Source organism: Dermacentor andersoni, chromosome 1 (assembly GCF_023375885.2).
Source record: "Dermacentor andersoni chromosome 1, qqDerAnde1_hic_scaffold, whole genome shotgun sequence".
NCBI lineage: Eukaryota > Metazoa > Arthropoda > Arachnida > Ixodida > Ixodidae > Dermacentor > Dermacentor andersoni.
In genome coordinates, this window is record NC_092814.1 from 117,282,126 (window position 1) to 117,300,045 (window position 17,920).

At 43.4% G+C, this 17,920-nt stretch overlaps 1 protein-coding gene across 1 annotated transcript in view; it reads left to right on the forward strand.

The window, feature by feature from the left end:
• Positions 1-17,920, forward strand: part of G9a (histone-lysine N-methyltransferase G9a) — a 187,259-nt gene that overhangs the window by 40,592 nt on the left and 128,747 nt on the right. The window contains exon 6 of the mRNA XM_050191012.3: positions 17,683-17,852. Coding sequence (XP_050046969.1) covers positions 17,683-17,852 — 170 coding nt within the window. The remainder of the gene's footprint in view (positions 1-17,682; positions 17,853-17,920) is intronic.

The following is a 17,920-nucleotide window of genomic DNA, read 5'->3' on the forward strand; positions in this document are numbered from 1 at the left end:
AAGTAAAGATTTTCCCTCCTAGCTCAATCTTCCTGATCATCCATTTGTGCCTGTAGTGCTGCATTTTCTGCTTTGACCACTACAGAAACTAAGTTCTCCATGTTTGGGTCCTCATGGCTATGTTCCAAGGAAATTACTTTGTCCTCTAGAGCAGACACCCTAAAAGCTAAGTCCAGGACCTTTGAGTCAAGCAGTTTTAATTTTCCTTGACCTCGTCGATGGATTTGAGGAGCTCATCATGATGTGTGTCCAAATGCGTACTAAGCTGCTTGATCACACCTAGAATTTCCCTATGTTGTGCACTACATTTTTCATGCTGCGTACTGGGAATAAGTTCAACATTGCTGCAAAGTAGAAGGGCTTTTGAAACACGGAACAAAATCAATAGCAATAGACATCAAAACCCGTGGGTATGGGAATTGTAACAGGGCAACTTTGTTAGAACGTTTGGAAAAACAGGATGGGGTTGAACCAACCTGCACAAGTAGGCAAAAGCAGTTTGAGGATGCCTTCGGTGCTGCATTCCCATGCCTACTGAAGAGTAAAGCTGCTCGCAGGCTGCTTATATGGTTTCCGGGAGGCGCTGGTGGCATCAAAGTGGCTGTGTTGTTGAAAGGTGTGACCAGCGTTGCACAAAAGACATTGCTATCCTTGATGGTGCAGGTGCCGTTGGTCCATGTGCCACACATGCCATAGTCAGTCGTCATGTTATTATTATTTTATTTATTAATATTGTCAAACCACAATGGGTCATTACAGGAGTGGAACAAGTACAGAAAGAACATACAAAGTGTTACATTCCTTGGCAGGTAGTGAAACATCATACATCAATGTTGATTTTCTAGGTGCAAGAATATTCTGTCAGATGAAAACTTAGAGAAAACAGCAGTTACTAAATGTACAAGATCAAGAAAGTGTGTTGTACACAAAGACACTCAAAGTGGCATACAAAGGTGATGTATAGAAAGACATACAAAGAGTGTCCAGACCCTAGCAAAAGTAACATGCGGTATGGATCGGAGCATTGCACTTCTGTTACTGTCTTCATAGTTGAGCAGATATTCTAACGAATATCGAATAACGAATATGCTCTAGTATTTTGGCACATGTACTAATTAATGAAATAGCTCTATAGTTATTAACATCCAACTTATTACCACTTTTGTGAATCGAAACAATTTCTGCACATTTCCAAGCAGATGGAAAGCAGCCAGTAGAAATTGAGGACTGATAGATAACTGTGAGGTATTTAGCGGTCCACTCTGCATATCTATACAAAAGCTCATTAGGAATGTTATCGGGTACTGGACTCTTTTTACTATCGATGTTCAATATGAGATTTAATACACCCTGTTCATTCATTTATATGTCATTCATAGGGGCTACCCGCCGTAGTTGCTCAGTGGCTATGGTGTTAGGCTGCTGAGCACGAGGTCGCGGGGTCGAATCCCGGCCTCGGCGGCCACATTTCGATGGGGGCGAAATGCGAAAACACCCCTGTACTTAGCTTTAGGTGCACGTTAAAGAACCCCCAGGTGGTCGAAATTTTCGGAGTCCTCCACTACGGCGTGCCTCATAATCAGAAAGTGGTTTTGGCACGTTAAACCGCATAATTAATTCATTCATAGGGGCTAATTGGGACATTCGTCAAAATTAGGTGTTGAGCAGTTATCTTTAGTAATAAATGGTAGAAAAAAAATAACTTAAGCGACTGAGCTCTGTCCAAAGCATTATCCTTACAGTCAGTGCGAGGCGAGGGGTTGACATATCTCCAGAATTTACTCGGAGCATTTTTGAGGAATGATGCCAAGGTAGTGTTGAAGTTAGTTTTTGAATCTTTAATAAGTTGCTTCAATTCCTGGCTCATATTCTTGATAACATTAATGGAATGTGGGCAACCAGACTGTGGAAGCACCTGACGCCTTCGCTTTAATATTCTTTTTGCACGAATAATGTCTCTGGTTATCCATGGATTTCTTTTTCTTGTATTCTTAAGACGGTGTGGAACATAGCAATTTATGTAACGTTGAACCACGTTGGAAAAATGATCCCAGAGTTTGTCAACGCTCTCACCAGAACGGTACATAGTAATGAGGTCTTCAAATGATAAGGCAAGGTGATCTAGTATGCATACATCATTAGCATCTTTAAAATTCGGGATCAACTTTCGAAAGCGGTCCTCCGATATCTTTACATCAAGCCTAAATCATGTAATAACCATATTGTGGTCAGACATTCCAGCCTCAACCGAGCAGCTAGAAAGATAGGGATGCAACGGCTCAGAAAGAAATACCAGATCTAAGATCTAGGTATCCGCACACACCCTAGTATGTTCTGAGACAATCTTGGATAAATTAAAGCAGAAGGTCAAATTAAGCAGTTCTTCACAGGATCGAGGTTCAGATGAGCCAGGGTCCACTGTTACCCAATTGATTCCAGGTAAATTAAAGTCGCCAGTCAAGCATATATTATCTGTGTGGCAAAAACTTGCTTCCATAAATGCTCTAAGGTTTCCCATTACGCTGTCGGTTGAGCCAGGAGGTCTGTAAAATACACCAAGGCAAAGTAAATGGTTTGGAAGTTTTACTTTAATCCATAGAGCTTCGATATCTCTGAAATCTGGCAATACTGTGTACGTAGTAGAATTTTTTACAAGTAATCCTACTGCATCCTACTCCTCTACTGCATCGGTTCTCTCTCAAAAGAGTGTAACCGCAGGGAGTAACCTCAGCGTCGGAAATGTCATTGCCAGCCATGTTTCCGTAATGCCAACAATATCTGGCTCATGCTCGAGTAGAATACTTTCTAACATATGTAATTTATTTAGTGTGCTGCGGCTGTTAAGATTTATGAGCCCCGCAGGGGCGTCTGCGTCAGCAGGCGTTTGGTGTGTTGCGACACCACGTACCCGAGCACACGAGGGTTGGACCCTCCCGCGCGTAGCTGTGCGCGGCTTAGCCGTGTCCGGGGAAAGGGGGATCCTGGGGGTTGAGCCAATGCCGGGTGTTTGGACCTTTACGGCCCCCCGGCGGCGGCAACACACCTCTTTGGCCTCGGCTTCACGTAGACGGCACCCCCGGACTGACCCACCCGGGGGAAATCGGTAGTTGCCTTTTCCTGTCTCTCTCTCCCTCCAGCCTTCGTCTTTCTCTGACTTTTCATCTTTCCTGTCTTCTCCTAGCTTCCGCTTACTTCCAATTTCTCCAGGCAGCAAGGGTTAACCTTGTGTGAATAGCCAACCTAGGTTATCTCATATTTGGTTATAGTGATAACGTACAGCTGGCGCTTACAGGACCTGTTTTTTACAGTCCCTGTAGCGTCCCCTTGTAGGGCTCCACGGTGGGTGGCTGGCGTTATTGCCGAAAATTACATTATTCTATGGCTAGTTCCTTCCCTCCGCTTCCTGATCGCCCTCAGAAAAGAGGGCGCACCGATGAAGTTTTCCAGTTCTTTGGATGTCAAAGACCGAACTTCCCACGTTACCATGTGATCCACTCAGAAAAATCCGATAAACAAGTACGAAACATTTCCCCTTTTCTAGTTTCCAAGTCCTTAACTGATGTCCTTGGTCCAGGCTACAAGGTATCAAGGCTGGCAAGTGGTGATGTCCTGTTAGAGCTGCATGATCAGAAACAATACGAAAAGTTGCCCAGTCTAGTATCATTTGGAGATGTTCCATTGACAGTAACTCCACACCGCACTCTGAACACCACCCGCGGCGTTGTCTCGGATGATGATTTGCTCCAGCTGACAGAGGCTGAGCTCCTGGAGGGCTTCAGTGAGCAGAATGTTGTCAATGTGAAGAGAATTAAGATGAGAAGGGATGGAAAAGAAATTTAAATGAAGCACCTAATACTCACATTTGCTTCAAGTATTCTGCCCGAGTCTGTAGAGGCCGGGTACATCAAGCTCCGTGTCAGACCATATGTGCCAAATCCCCTAAGATGTTTCAAATGCCAGCGTTTTGGCCACAGTTCGCAGAGCTGCCGGGGCCGCCAAACATGTGCAAAATGTAGTGCCCTTGAACATGCCACTGAAGCTTGTAAGAACTCTCTCCACTGTGTAAACTGTGACGGGGATCGCGCCGCGTACTCGCGGTCGTGCCCCTCCTGGAAGAAGGAAAAAGAAATTGTAACGATAAAGTAAAAGAGAATATATCGTTCAAAGAGGCACGAAGGCGGGTAGCATACCTGCTAAAGAAAAGCTTTGCCGAAGTGGCGCGTCAGGGGGCAGCGCCACAACGGCCTCCGGCGGCTGTCCGACCCACAAGCAGTGAGTCGGCAGTTACGCCATCTGCCCCCACGGTGGTCGCAGCTAGCGCTGCTCCACCAACCGAGCAGAAGGAAGTATCATCTGCGAAGGTGGGCGCAGCCGAGGCTACCCCAACCTCCCTCGCCCCTTCCAGCGCTGGCAACAGCCGGCGCAGCCAAATCCCGCAGGGTGCCCCATCGACCTCCGGGCTGGTGGGCGCAGGGGTCTTGCCCTCCAAGGCGGTACTCTCTCGGGAAACTTCTCGCTCGCAAGAGCACGTGTCCGGCGCCTCACAAGAGGCAATGGACACTACACCTATCCTCAAGGCGCACCAAGCGCCTAAGGAGCGGCGAGGCTCCCTCGAACGCTACAGAAAGGGCAGAACCCCCGTTACAGGGCCTCGAAAGAGCTCTGTAACTTAAGGCATCACCTCCGTTTCCATACACACAGCACTTATTTACTTTCAATATGGATACACAAATTATTCAATGGAACGTTAGAGGTCTTCTTAGGAACCTTGATGACTTGCAAGAGCTTATCCAAAAACACAATCCAAAAGTGCTGTGTCTACAGGAAACACACTTAAAACCACAGCACACAAACTTTCTCCGACCGTATGTCAAGTTCCGCAAAGATCGCGATGATGCTGTCGTATCATCAGGCGGTGTTGCAATTTTTATTCATAAAAGTATCTCCTGTCAGCATTTACAGCTACAAACGCCCCTTGAAGCAGTGCCGATTCGAGCTGTTCTTCTAAATAAACTCGTTACGATTTGCCCGCTTTACGTACCCCCACACTACAAATTAACGAAACATGAATTCCAATCTTTTATAGATCAATTGCCAGAACCTTATGTTGTTCTTGGCGATTTCAATGCGCACAGCTCTCTGTGGGGCGACTCTCGTATAGATACGCGAGGTCGTCTTGTTGAACAGTTCCTTTTTTCTTCTGGTGCGTGCCTTCTGAATAAGAAGAAACCCACATATTACTGTCTTGCGAACAACACCTTTTCTTCAATTGATCTGAGCATAGTTTCCCCGTCCATACTGCCTGAACTCGAATGGGAAGTTACGAACAATCCCTACGGAAGCGGCCACTTTCCCATACTATTAAGAACACTTAAAGAAAATGAATACTCACCACAGGCTCCTAGGTGGAAGATTGACACAGCAGACTGGGAGAAATTCCTAAACTTAACTAGTATATCATGGGATGACATGTCTTCTTTAGAAATCGATGCTGCTGTAGAGTACTTCACAGCCTTCATAATAGATGCCGCATCTAAATGCATACGTGAAGTAAGTGGCTCGGCATGCAAACGGCATGTCCCGTGGTGGAACGATGAATGCAGAATCGCACGTAGGAATCAGAACAAAGCGTGGGGGTTGCTACGCGCTTCGCCCACTGCAGAAAATCTTGTCAACTTTAAGAAAGTAAAGTCCCAAGGCAGGAGAACCCGCCGACAGGCTAGAAGAGAAAGTTGGGAGAAGTTTTTATCGAGTATAAACTCTTATACAGATGAGGCCGAAGTATGGAACAAGGTAAATAGAATTAGAGGGCGACAAACATATTCACTCCCTCTGGTAAATACACAGGGCGATACACTGCAAGATCAGGCAGACTCACTTGGGGAGCACTTTGAGCAAGTGTCGAGCTCAACGTACTATTCCCAATCCTTTCTTAAACATAAAGAAATAGTAGAGCGTAAGCCAATCATAGGAAAGTCCAGGCAGAATGAACCGTATAACCGGCCTTTCAGTATTGCCGAGTTGAGAGCTGCCTTGAACACATGTAAAAGCACTGCACCCGGACTTGACAGAGTCATGTATGACATGATCAGAAACCTACATACTGACGCACAAGTTACACTTCTTACACTTTTCAATACTATTTGGGCTTTGGGATACCTCGCATCCACATGGAAAGAAGCGATTGTAGTTCCTGTTCTAAAGCAGGGAAAAGACCCTTCCTTGGCATCAAGTTGTCGTCCGATAGCACTAACGAACTGTATGTGTAAGATTTTTGAAAAAATGATAAATCGCAGACTTATACATTTCCTTGAGCTCAACAATATGCTCGATCCTTATCAGTGTGGATTCAGAGAAGGGCGGTCGACAACCGATCATCTGGTGCGCATTGAAGCAAATATCCGCGATGCATTTATACATGGACAGTATTTCCTATCGATATTCTTTGACATGGAAAAAGCGTATGACACGGCATGGCGTTACGGGATCTTGCGAGACCTGTCGGAGATGGGCATCCGTGGAAATATGCTGAACATAATTGAAAGCTATTTGTTGGATCATAGCTTCCGCGTGAAAATCGGCAACGTATTGTCGCGACCTTTTATACAGGAAACAGGTGTACCCCAGGGAGGAGTACTCAGTTGCACTCTCTTTATAGTTAAAATGAACACACTTTGTCCTTCACTGCCAGTGGCCATTTTTTATTCCGTCTACGTAGATGATATACAGATAGGTTTCAAATCTTGCAACCTTACAGTGTGTGAAAGACAGGTACAGCAGGGCTTAAACAAGGTGTCCAAGTGGGCAGACCAAAATGGATTTAAAATCAACCCGCACAAAAGCTCTTGTGTTCTTTTCACAAGAAAGAGAGGCCTGGTACCTGATCCCTGTGTAGAACTGGGTGGACAACAAATTCCCTTCAAGAAAGAGCACAAATTTCTAGGTGTCATTCTCGACTCCAGGCTCACTTTCATTTCACACATAAAATATCTTAAATAAAAATGTCTAAAAACCATGAACTTAAAGTTCTATCCCAAACTACATGGGGTAGCGACAGGAGGTGCCTCCTAAATCTTTACAGGAGCCTAGTTAGATCACGTATAGATTATGGTGCCGTAGTATATCACTCTGCTGCACCGAGTGCGCTAAAGATGTTAGACCCCGTTCATCATCTGGGTATCCGCCTGGCCACTGGCGCATTTAAAACAAGCCCGGTGGAAAGTGTTTATGCAGAGTCAGACGAGTGGTCACTACATTTTCAGAGAACGTACATCAGCTTTACCTATTTTCTCAACGTGCGCTGCAATAAAGAACATCGCTGTTTCAAAACTGTTAACGACTTGACGTGTGAAACACTTTTTCATAATAAACCCTCTATGAGACTTCCTTTCTCACTGTGTGCAAGAGCACTTAGCACGGAAATGGATGTCCCTGTTCTCGAACATCGCCTAATGCCTCCAGCTAAGCTGTTACCGCCCTGGGAGTGGCAGGTGATAGACTGTGACGTATCCTTTGTAGAGGTCACAAAGCACGCACCTGACCTCGAAATCGCTATGCATTTCCGTGAACTTCAATCGAAGTACAGCTGCTCCGAATACTACACAGACGCGTCAAAATCACATGCTGGTGTATCTTATGCTGCTGTTGGTCCCTCTCTTTCTAAATCTGACTTATTGAACCCGCAAACAACTATCTTTACTGCAGAAACCTGTGCAGTACTGTCTGCAGTAAAACATATACAGAAATAAAACTCGACAGAGCAATTGTATACACAGACTCGCTAAGTCTCGTAAAAGCATTAATTTCATTACAAAAGCTTAAAAATCCTGTTTTCATTGAACTTTACTCCCTCTTAAGCAGTATTTACATGTCACATATACACGTAGTAATATGCTGGGTACCTGGCCATAGAGGTATCGAGTGTAATGTACTGGCTGATAAAATGGCCACATCACTCACATCACTAAACACTTTTCCTACAGCTGCTGTTCCTGTCACAGATCTGAAGCCTTTCTTGCGCACGAAACTGCGACAACACTGGCAACGCATGTGGAACGCAGAAATAAACAATAAACTACACGTTATAAAGCCACAGTTAGGTGTTTGGCCCTCCCCAAGAAAATCACGGCGAACAGATGTCCTTTTCTGCCGCCTCAGAATAGGGCACACATTTGGCACTCACAATTTTCTGCTTACTGGAGATGAACCGCCAACCTGTGGTCGATGTGGTGAGAGGCTGACCGTCCTCCACGTCCTCTTGGAGTGTCGCAAAGCCGAATCTGAAAGAAAGAAACATTTTCCTCTTGCATATCGTTATTGTATACCTCTTCACCCAGCTATGTTTATTGGTAAGGAACCATTTTTCAACACCAATGTAGTCCTCAATTTTTTAAATGAGGTTGTCCTACATGTTATGAGCCCAATAAATTCATAGCGCATCCTCTTTCCAGAGGATGCCGCTGTGATAGTTGTTTTATATAGCACATGCCTCCAGGCCTTTGTGTCGCAAGGGCTCTAACGAGGCCATGGTGCTCTAGTGAATTTTAGAAATTTATGCAATTTTTAATATCGTATCATTATGTTGAAATGCACCTCAATGCTCATAGTACGCGTCATTTGTCATCGCCATAATTTTATTACTCGTACATTTTACGCACTTTACAGCGACTATATTTTAGGCCCCTTTACAGCCACGTCACATCAACTCCATAGAACCCATCAATCCACTGCGAAATCATTACCACTTGTATGGTGCTCTTTGGCCATACCTGGCCCTTGCGCCAATAAAAACCACACATTCATTCAAGGTTTATGATCTTGAAACATGCAAGGTCATTTGGTTGAAGTCCAGCATCCCTGCTCATTGAAGGATCCGAGCACACGTACCATTTATGATTTACGTCATCCCAAACGCATACGGTGTTATTAATTTTTATCTTATCAAAGATGAGCTTAACTCTAGCACCCCTATTTTTTTCCTCGACTGCTGAGTTCCACAGGCCCTTGCGTGTGCTATTAACTCTCATAGAAAAATCCTTCTTGACGTTGAAATGTGTTCCCTTAAGCTTTGAACAATTGATTAGTACCTTCTTTTTTTCCCTGAAATCAGCGAAGCGCAAAATAACCGGCCTGTTTCTTCCGTTTATCTTCTCACCAAGCCTGTGGATATGCTCAATCAAGTTTAACTTTCAGTATTTGCTCAAAAATGTCAGAATTTACTTTGCGCTTGAGATCTTCGTCTGTTTCTTTGTCTTACCCGCCGTGGTTGCTCAGTGGCTATCGTGTTGGGCTGCTGAGCACGAGTTCGCGGGATCGAATCCCGGCCACGGCGGCCGCATTTCGATGGGGGCGAAATGCGAAAACACCCGTGTACTTAGATTTAGGTGCACGTTAAAGAACCCCTGGTGGTCGAAATTTTCGGAGTCCTCCACTACGGCGTGCCTCATAATCAGAAAGTGGTTTTGGCACGTAAGACCCCATAAATTTTTTTTCTTTGTCTTCTTCTGCTGTACCCCTAATTATAAGGTTATTTTGCCTTGAGCAGTTTTCTATATATTATCAATTCCTTTAGCCAACTTGCCCACCTCACCGTCAAATTTACTTACAGCACAATCAAGCACCGAAAGAGGCTTATGAACATCGTCTAAGGATTCAAGTTTTTTTTTCAATAGCTTGAAGTCTGCTGTCAATCTGTGAGAGGAAAGCCTCTTATGTTGCCTGCTTATCTCTAATTTTCGTCACTTTCTCAAGTAGTTCTTTTTGAGACAGCATGAGCTGCTCAAGCATGTTATCGTTAGGTCCTGGGTTTTCTTCGATATCCCCAGAAAGTTTCATTAGTAGGCTTATTACGGATAGGCATTCAGTGATACAACAACCAAGAGTGCGTGGGCACGGCAGCACTAATAAGCAGATGTAATCACTGCAGAAACCATATTTGCTTTTACCAGCCTGCACAAGAAATGGAACTTCAGGTGACATAGTCACGGCGGTGCTGCCGTGTCTACTGCTGGTGAATGGAGCTTGCATCCCTTTTAAAGGTGTCGGTCGGGTGATCACATGGGCATTTGTTGATGTCACTCCGTGAGCAAGGTAGGCGTCACCCGCATCATCCACGTGCTGTCCGGCCAGTCGGTCTAATGTCAAAGATGCGTGGTTCCTGAAACCCGTGCGCAGTCGCAGTGGCGCGCTGTACCCGTAGAGACGTTGTCCATCAGGTGGAAAAGAAGCATCCATGAGCGATCCAAGGCAAATGCATTTGTAGAACACCTGCACAAGAAGCCGAACTTCAAGTGACATAGTCACGGCGGTGCTGCCGTGTGGGAGACATCATAAATGCTGGCAAGCACGAGCAGATGACGCAGGCCAACTGCACAAATAGGCAAAAGCAGTTTGAGGATGCCATCGGTGGCACATTCACATAAAAACAATTTAAACTGCTGAAGCACAAATACCTCAGTTTTGCCAAATCTTTTAAATAGTATTTTTGGCTCCATGTATGGCTTCATTAATTAGAGGTGTAAATGTCGACATTCATGTAGCTAAGCAAGGGTGGTACACTCTGCTTTTTAGCAACTTGTGGTATACAGAAAATGCATCTTTCAAGATGGCTCAATCCCATGGTCATGTGCGATAACCTATATTTGTGTGTTAAAAAATAAAGTTGAAATTTAAGTGTGGACATAATCTTTATTTTCTAAATCAAATGATCAGGGGTGGGACTTCTGTGCCAATTGTGCCATTTTGATACAAACGCAACTTCCTGCACCAAACTGCATCAAAGAGAAAATTGACCGAAATTGTGCCATGCTGCGGCAGAACGTCTTCAGCATGTGCGCTCTTGCAGTGGTCGTGAACAGCGAGCAGATTTGTTTTCCGAAAAAGAGTGCAGTTGTTCACATGCCTCACACTGCATGACGCCACCTCCCGCACAATCTTTAATAATTTTCGTGCTTCTAGCATGCCTTTTCGGCGCTTCCAGCAAGTGGCCGGCACGCACGGCCACTTCCGGCTGTCATCGCGCTGCTGTCGGAACAGCCAAGGTGGCTGTATTTAGAGTGTATTAGAATACGGTTGAGTGGGCCATGCTGTGCGGTGCTCCCTAAAGCTGAGGCGCAAAACAATGAAAAGTAGGCTGAGAGTGCTGTGAACAAACTAGGTGTTAGGGCGACGCGCGCTGCAGCGGGTCCAGCATGCGGGCGTCTCTGTCCCCAGGGCCGGTATAATGTAAAACTATTCCAGCCAGTGTTTATGCCCATATAGGTGAGGCCTGAGCCATTTTGACCTATCAGGAATGACTAATGGCAGATTTGAAATAAAAACGGATTGTGATAATTTTACATACCATAAAGTTGTGCATTAGGTGCTTTGGAATCGCCCTGGTCTGTTATGTGAAAAGGCTTTTCAAAAAAAGTAGTTTCGCCCGAAAGGTGATTGCAGTAGCATATTAGTAGACAGCTATACGAAGTAAGGATAGTAATTTTATCAGTCATAAAAACTTGTAATCATTAGGTTACTAATTAAATTAACAAGCACGGTGTTATGCGCGCACGGGTAAACAGGAACACATCTCGCCTGATGACCGTGGAAAATCGCTGTCAGAATGCAGGAGTGAGGAATCGCGGCAGCAGCAGCGGGCGAATTGACTTTTGTGGTGCCTCTCGCTTCAACGCGAACTAAACGGTGAAGACACAGTGTACACGAAGCTGTCAGCACTTCGCGCTTGCACTTTGTTATCGCAGATTGCTTTCAAAATAGGGTCCGCGTGGCTGCACTAGCCACGTCATACTCAGCAACCACCGGAGTAGAACGCCTCTCCCCTCTCCATCCCCCCCACCCCTTGCTGTCCCCCAGGTGCCTTGCACGTTACGGAAGACGGCATGCTTCCTCTTCACTTTCCTCCCCTGCGCGCGTGAGATTGAGCCACCATTGTCAGCTCACTCTTGTACGCTTTCAGTCGCACGTACAGCATACGGCGGGCGGGGATGATGTTATTGACCTTGGACTTTTTACAAGACATTATGGTGACGCCGGCATACATGCGCTCAATTGTCCCTATAATTGCTATCGCAATAATAAACCACAGTTGTCCATAACTCTGGCTTCTCCGTACGGTCTGCTAGTGAAGCGCATTTCCAGGCACTTGACCCACACTGTTGAGACATGAAAAAAAAATGTATTTATAAAAATGTCTTCGGCTACATTTCAAAATGTCTGACTCACCATTGCAGAATGCATGTTTTTGTGATTGCTATCACTAATTAAAAATCTACAGGCACTATTACCAAAATTTGCATGCACTAGACAGTTTCAGTACCAGAGTAGTCTACTTCAAAAGTCAGTTTAAGACGTTGCTTAATACAGTTGTAGTACAGCGCTTGTGTTGGTTCGTCGTGGTTACGAAGTGTGCTGACATATCCATTATTCCACCAAAATTCAGATTGGCCTGCTATGAAGTGCTTCAAAATGAAATTTTATCTGCTCCAAATTTTTCCAAAATAAAATCTATTCTGCTCCAAGCTGTACCAAAATAAAATTTTGCCTGCTCCAAAGTGCTTCAAAACGCAATTTTACTTGCTCCAAAAATTGCTCCAGAATGACTTTGGGCAGTCCTGTCCCTGAATTATGTACTAACTGCTGCGAGAGCTAAAAGAAAAGGCCTAAAATCTGGGCTTCATTAGGTGGCATGTGATGCTTGATGACAATATTGTGTATGATGTCCAGTCGCCCGATGTGACTGATTTGGACTGCCCAAAATCCTGCATGAAATCGGAGAGTGTGCTTAAAGCACTGTGTCTGCCAAGTCCAGCCTGTATTAGCATTTTACTTTAAAAATAGTTTGAAAATTCAGATTGCTGTCATTACACAGACTAAACACTGAATATCAGTGTGTTAAACTAAGCCTAAACCTGAATCAAAAACCTTACCCAAACTGAAACTTTGGTAGCTTTGGCTGAAACTGAACCTGAAGCAGAACTGATGCTGTATTCTTGGAACTTTGTCTCAGTGGTTATCGATATGGAATTACATGGTTTAAGCATATTTGACGGCAAGGAGCAGTGGACGGAACAGCTGTGCTAATTGCACCAAATTGTGCTGAGAGCAAGCCTTTGTGCCATCCTGCTCCAAAATGGCATTTTAGCAGAAAATTGCACTAAGCCTGTGCCGAAGAAGCACAAGATCTGCCTCACTAGTAAAACTGAAACCAAAACCTAAACGTGCTATCGTTATCATCATGATGGAGGTGAACCGAGCAGCCTTTGTCTCGGACACAGCCAACACCATCAGTCTTTCCTTTGTTGTTTTCGCTCTTTGATTGTATTATAGTGAGCTAGTAGTTGCATTTTTGTCTAGTGTAGGTTCCAATGTTTTACCACTCTGCAGTCTTGTTTGTGCTGTCTGTGGTGCAGTTTTGTATACCTCGTACTACTGTGGCACGGAGCTTGCTCAAGGAGCCTGTCAGGTCTAAAAGCAGCTTCGGATAATGTTTGGTCGCATATTGTCTAGCATAATTGCTGGCCGTGCCACTTTAGAGATCCCTTGTAATTGCAACCACTGGCTTGGAGGAGGTGGAGGGAAAAGACAGGGAATTATGGAGAGGTTAGCAACTGCTGGCTAATAATTTACTACTAGTGGGGACTTTTCTTGGAAGCTTGCACAATAGGAAGAGCAGGTCTCATGGGTGTAATTTAAAGAGCTTTCACAAGACCCAACATATGTTTATGCCGGAGAGACTTTGCACGTTAAAAGTAAAGAAACGTCTCGACATCTTCACTGTAACTTACAAGCTCCTGTCCTGCAAACTATTTTTGCTTGATTGATGCTCAGAGAATTTGCATATGCCTTTTGCATGTATAAATGGTAGAAGTGTCTTTATAATGCAATGCTATGTGCCATTTTACTTTTATATTTTTGCTTCCTTGAAGCATGGCAAATGTACACACATTGTTGCAGGTCAAAATGGTAGAAGCGGTTCTATAACACGATGTACGCATTCTATTAAAAACTAGTAAAATTTGTTTGCTAATTTTGTTCCCAAATGCCGCATTGATGTGCATAAAGCCAGCTCTGCTAAATTTATTGATTATTTTAGTTAATATCTAGACAATGTGGTGTGCAGATGTGTGTTTGATACTGCGTGCTAGAGGTGCTTATCGCTGTGCTAAATCAGCTTTCTGCCTGCGCCAAGATCTGTGCCGAGAGGTCAGATGGCTGTTCCACCACTGAATACAGATCATTGGATGGGCCTGCAGAGCGAGAGAATGCGGCAAGCCAGCCAGAGGAATGCTGCTTCTTAATTCTTGCCCTGCTGCTTTCAGTGAATGTCATTGTGCTGAAAACTGACGCAATTGTGTCTTGAGGATACGGCCACCATCCTAATGTCGATGGGGAGGGACATGCGATGCAGGCGTGCGAGTACCCATTGCTTTGTCTAGGCTTCCTGATGCCACGCCGCTCCGCCTCATCATCTCGCATCTCGCTTTACACCAACATAAATCCTCTGTGTCCATCTTCTGCATCCTCTGTTACACCCTATATAGAAGAACAAAAAGGATTGGAAGAGCAAATAAAGTTTTGAAAGTCTTCTGAGCACTCGCCTAATCCTTCCCCATTTTTGTTTCTCTTGTTGTGGTGTGGTTAAGAGCAAATTTGGTAATCAGAGCAGTGCTCCTGTCACACAGTTCATCTACCCTTGTGACAATTTGTATTCTGTGGTGATGTTGTTGCTTTGTGGTGCAACTGGGACTGTGCTGAAATTCTCAGTGGCCAGAGCAGCCTTTGACATAGAATGCACGATGGTAGGCTGGACATTTTCAGTATGTCATTAATCTTAGGTCAACAGCTGACCTGTGTTGTTTGAAGCGCTTTCTGTGTAGAATTTCAGTACCATAGTTTTCTTGTTTATGCAAGGAGCTGTAGCTGTGCACTTGATGGGCCAAGCGTATTTAGAAAGATGAGAAGCACAAAACTGGAACAAAATAGAAGCACCTTGAACCTGGACTGAAACCCAAATTTTTTTTGATGTGACACCTTGATGATAACTGTACTTCCATAAGGTGTAAGTGCAAAGGTTGATACTGCTAAAGTGGCTCATTATTATTTACAGTATATAATTGAAATTGAAACTTCTTTTTGGAGGACATTAACAAAAAAAAAAGTTTGTTTAAAGCTGGTTGAGCTGAAATATATTTAATGCAAATAAATCAGTAGATGAGGCATAAGTCACCAAAGAATGATTCTGCATATGTTTTTATTTTAGATACTGTATTTACTTGCATAATGCTCGCACCCTCCTACATTGGCAATCAAAAATTTGATTTCTTTATTTCCTCTATTTAATCATTGCACCCTCAAATTGCTGCAGCGACAGTTGTCTGCTTCTTCTAACGTCAGTGTTGACAAAGACTCTGAAAAGGTCGAGCCAGTATCACTTTATCTGTTTTGTGACTAGGTGTAGCTAGAGTCTGCAAACACTAAAGGGTCTTTGCAGTTCCTGCTTGTGTAGGACATGTGCTCTTATTACAAAGGTAAGAGCTGTTTAGAAGTAATATATTGCTTGAGTTTACCATTGCTGGCAGTGGGAACCTCAATTTACAGCAAATTTATTTTTGTTTTTCCATTTAGTGCCGAGAATGTTCTACTGGAAATTTTTTTCCTGTGTAATTATCGCATCCCCCAACTTTGCATCAATTTTTTCGAAAAGAAAGTGTGAGCATTGTGCGAGTAAATACGGTAAGTATTTCTTATTCTGCGTTCTGCCTCTAAAATATTATTATTCTCACCATGCTGCCGCTGTGCCTTGATTTTTTTCATGTGTACAGAAGCACACACAATATGGCAGGCTGAAGCCAAAGCATCCAATTTTTTTCACTTGCCTCAATTGTGTGGCAGGTGCTTTAATGTGTCACTCGTAGCATGACTATATAAATAGAAAAGTGCTGTTCCACACCAGTAGACGCTGACGTTGGTTTGGACTGAAGGCAAAGTGGTAAGTGAGGTTTGACATCAACCCTCTTTCTCGCTTTTGAGTTGATATAGATCAGTGTGAAAAATTTAGTTTCACACACATCACAGGCCTGCACCAGACAGAGTTGGTTTCTCTTCCAAAAGTCAAGACTATTGCCTCTGGGACGGTCCTCATGGACTCTTGCACTCTCTTGAGAAACCTTGGTAGTTCATAAAGTGTGGTTTGAGAAATAGTGCACTAGGTGTTTAGTGTGTAATATGGATGTATGGTGCAAAGCTGGTTTCTTCATACTTTCTTCTTGCACTATATAGTACAAAAAAACTGGGAAAAAAAAGGAATGGACAGACAAATGGTGTGCAAACTTCAATTGGTTTATTAGTGTCAGATGACATATACAGGGTGTCTCAGCTAACTTTAGCCAGAGTTCAAAAATGTGCAAATGCCACGTAGCTGGACAGAACAAAGTTAATGTTGTTTGCTGTTGCTTGGAGATACCTAACTATATTTGCCATTCTACCTAATTAGATAATTAGTCATAATTAATCAATTAATTAACTAACTTAAGTATTATAATTAAATGAAACATGTCAGTGATAAAATTGTAGAGAGACATGAAAGACTCCCGATATAGCTTTCTGTTCCTAAATATGTGCTGCATAAAAGTGTTTTTCCGAGCGTGAAAGAAGTCCGCGAATACACTCAAAGTGCCTCCAGCAGCCAGTTGCACGGCAATTTTGCATTCACCGACTTCTTTCATGCTCGGAAAAACACTATTATGTAGCATGTATTGAGCAACAGAAAGCTGTATCGGAAGTTTTTCATGTCGCTCTACAATTTTCTTATTGACACTTTTCATCTAATTATAATATATGAGAACTTGAATAATTAAGACTAATTATCTAACTAGGCGGAATTAAAAAAATTATTTGTCTAGCTCCAAGCGACGACAGACAACATTACCTTTGTTCTGTCCAGCTACATGGCATTCGCATACTTTTAAACTCTGGCTAAAGTTAGCTGGGACACCTTGTATATATATGTATATTAGGGTAAGGATCAGATTGAAATAGCAATGAAAAACTGTTTTTTTCGAGAAAGAAAGAAAACAATGTTAGCTGTACACCAAACAAGCAGAAATTTATTTCGTGTGGAATGCCCCGTGATACCTATAATCTGTTGGAATGGCTCATGTGAGCATCAGTGATCGTTGTGTGTTCAAAAATTTTTTTCTTGTTCTTTTTTTCACTTCTATTTCAATTGGATCCTTGCCCTATATATATATATATATATATATATATATATATATATATATATATACGTGATATAACACTAAAAAGTTAGTTGCACTTTCTGCACCATTCGTCTGCCCATTCTTTTCTGACCCAGTCTTTTCGTACTACACAGTGCAAGAAAGTATGAACTGCCACCAATTAGGCCCTTTCATTGCTCTTTTCAACTGATTTCTTCAGCAGCCTCTTTTGAAATGAAGATTGACAGAAAAGCATGAATTAGTTCATATGTCTTGATGGATACCTGACAATTTAGTTATAAAAAGAAGGATAATTCACTGAGGAGTGAACTATTTCAAGATGCCTAGAAATGACTTTATTGACCCTAAAAGGGCATGCTGTATGGTAATTTGACAGCCACTGTTGTAAATTATCTTGGCCTAGCTATGCTTGAAGGGTGCATTTATTGTGGGTGGTGTTGTCTTGCAGGGTCATTTTGTGATGTGCAGCGAAGGGCACCTGTGGCATAGCCAGTGCCAGCAGAATGGTCACGCAAAGGAAAGCTGCCCCCATTGTGGTTGCGATGGATTTCAGCCTGTGCGCCTTGAAGCCCTTGGCTGTCCCCTCTTCCAGACTTCCCAGCATTGCTCAGCACCAGGGTTAGTATTTTTCTCTTGTGTAGCAGGATCTTAAAAAATTATATCATTTTCTTTTCTGTCAGTTGTAA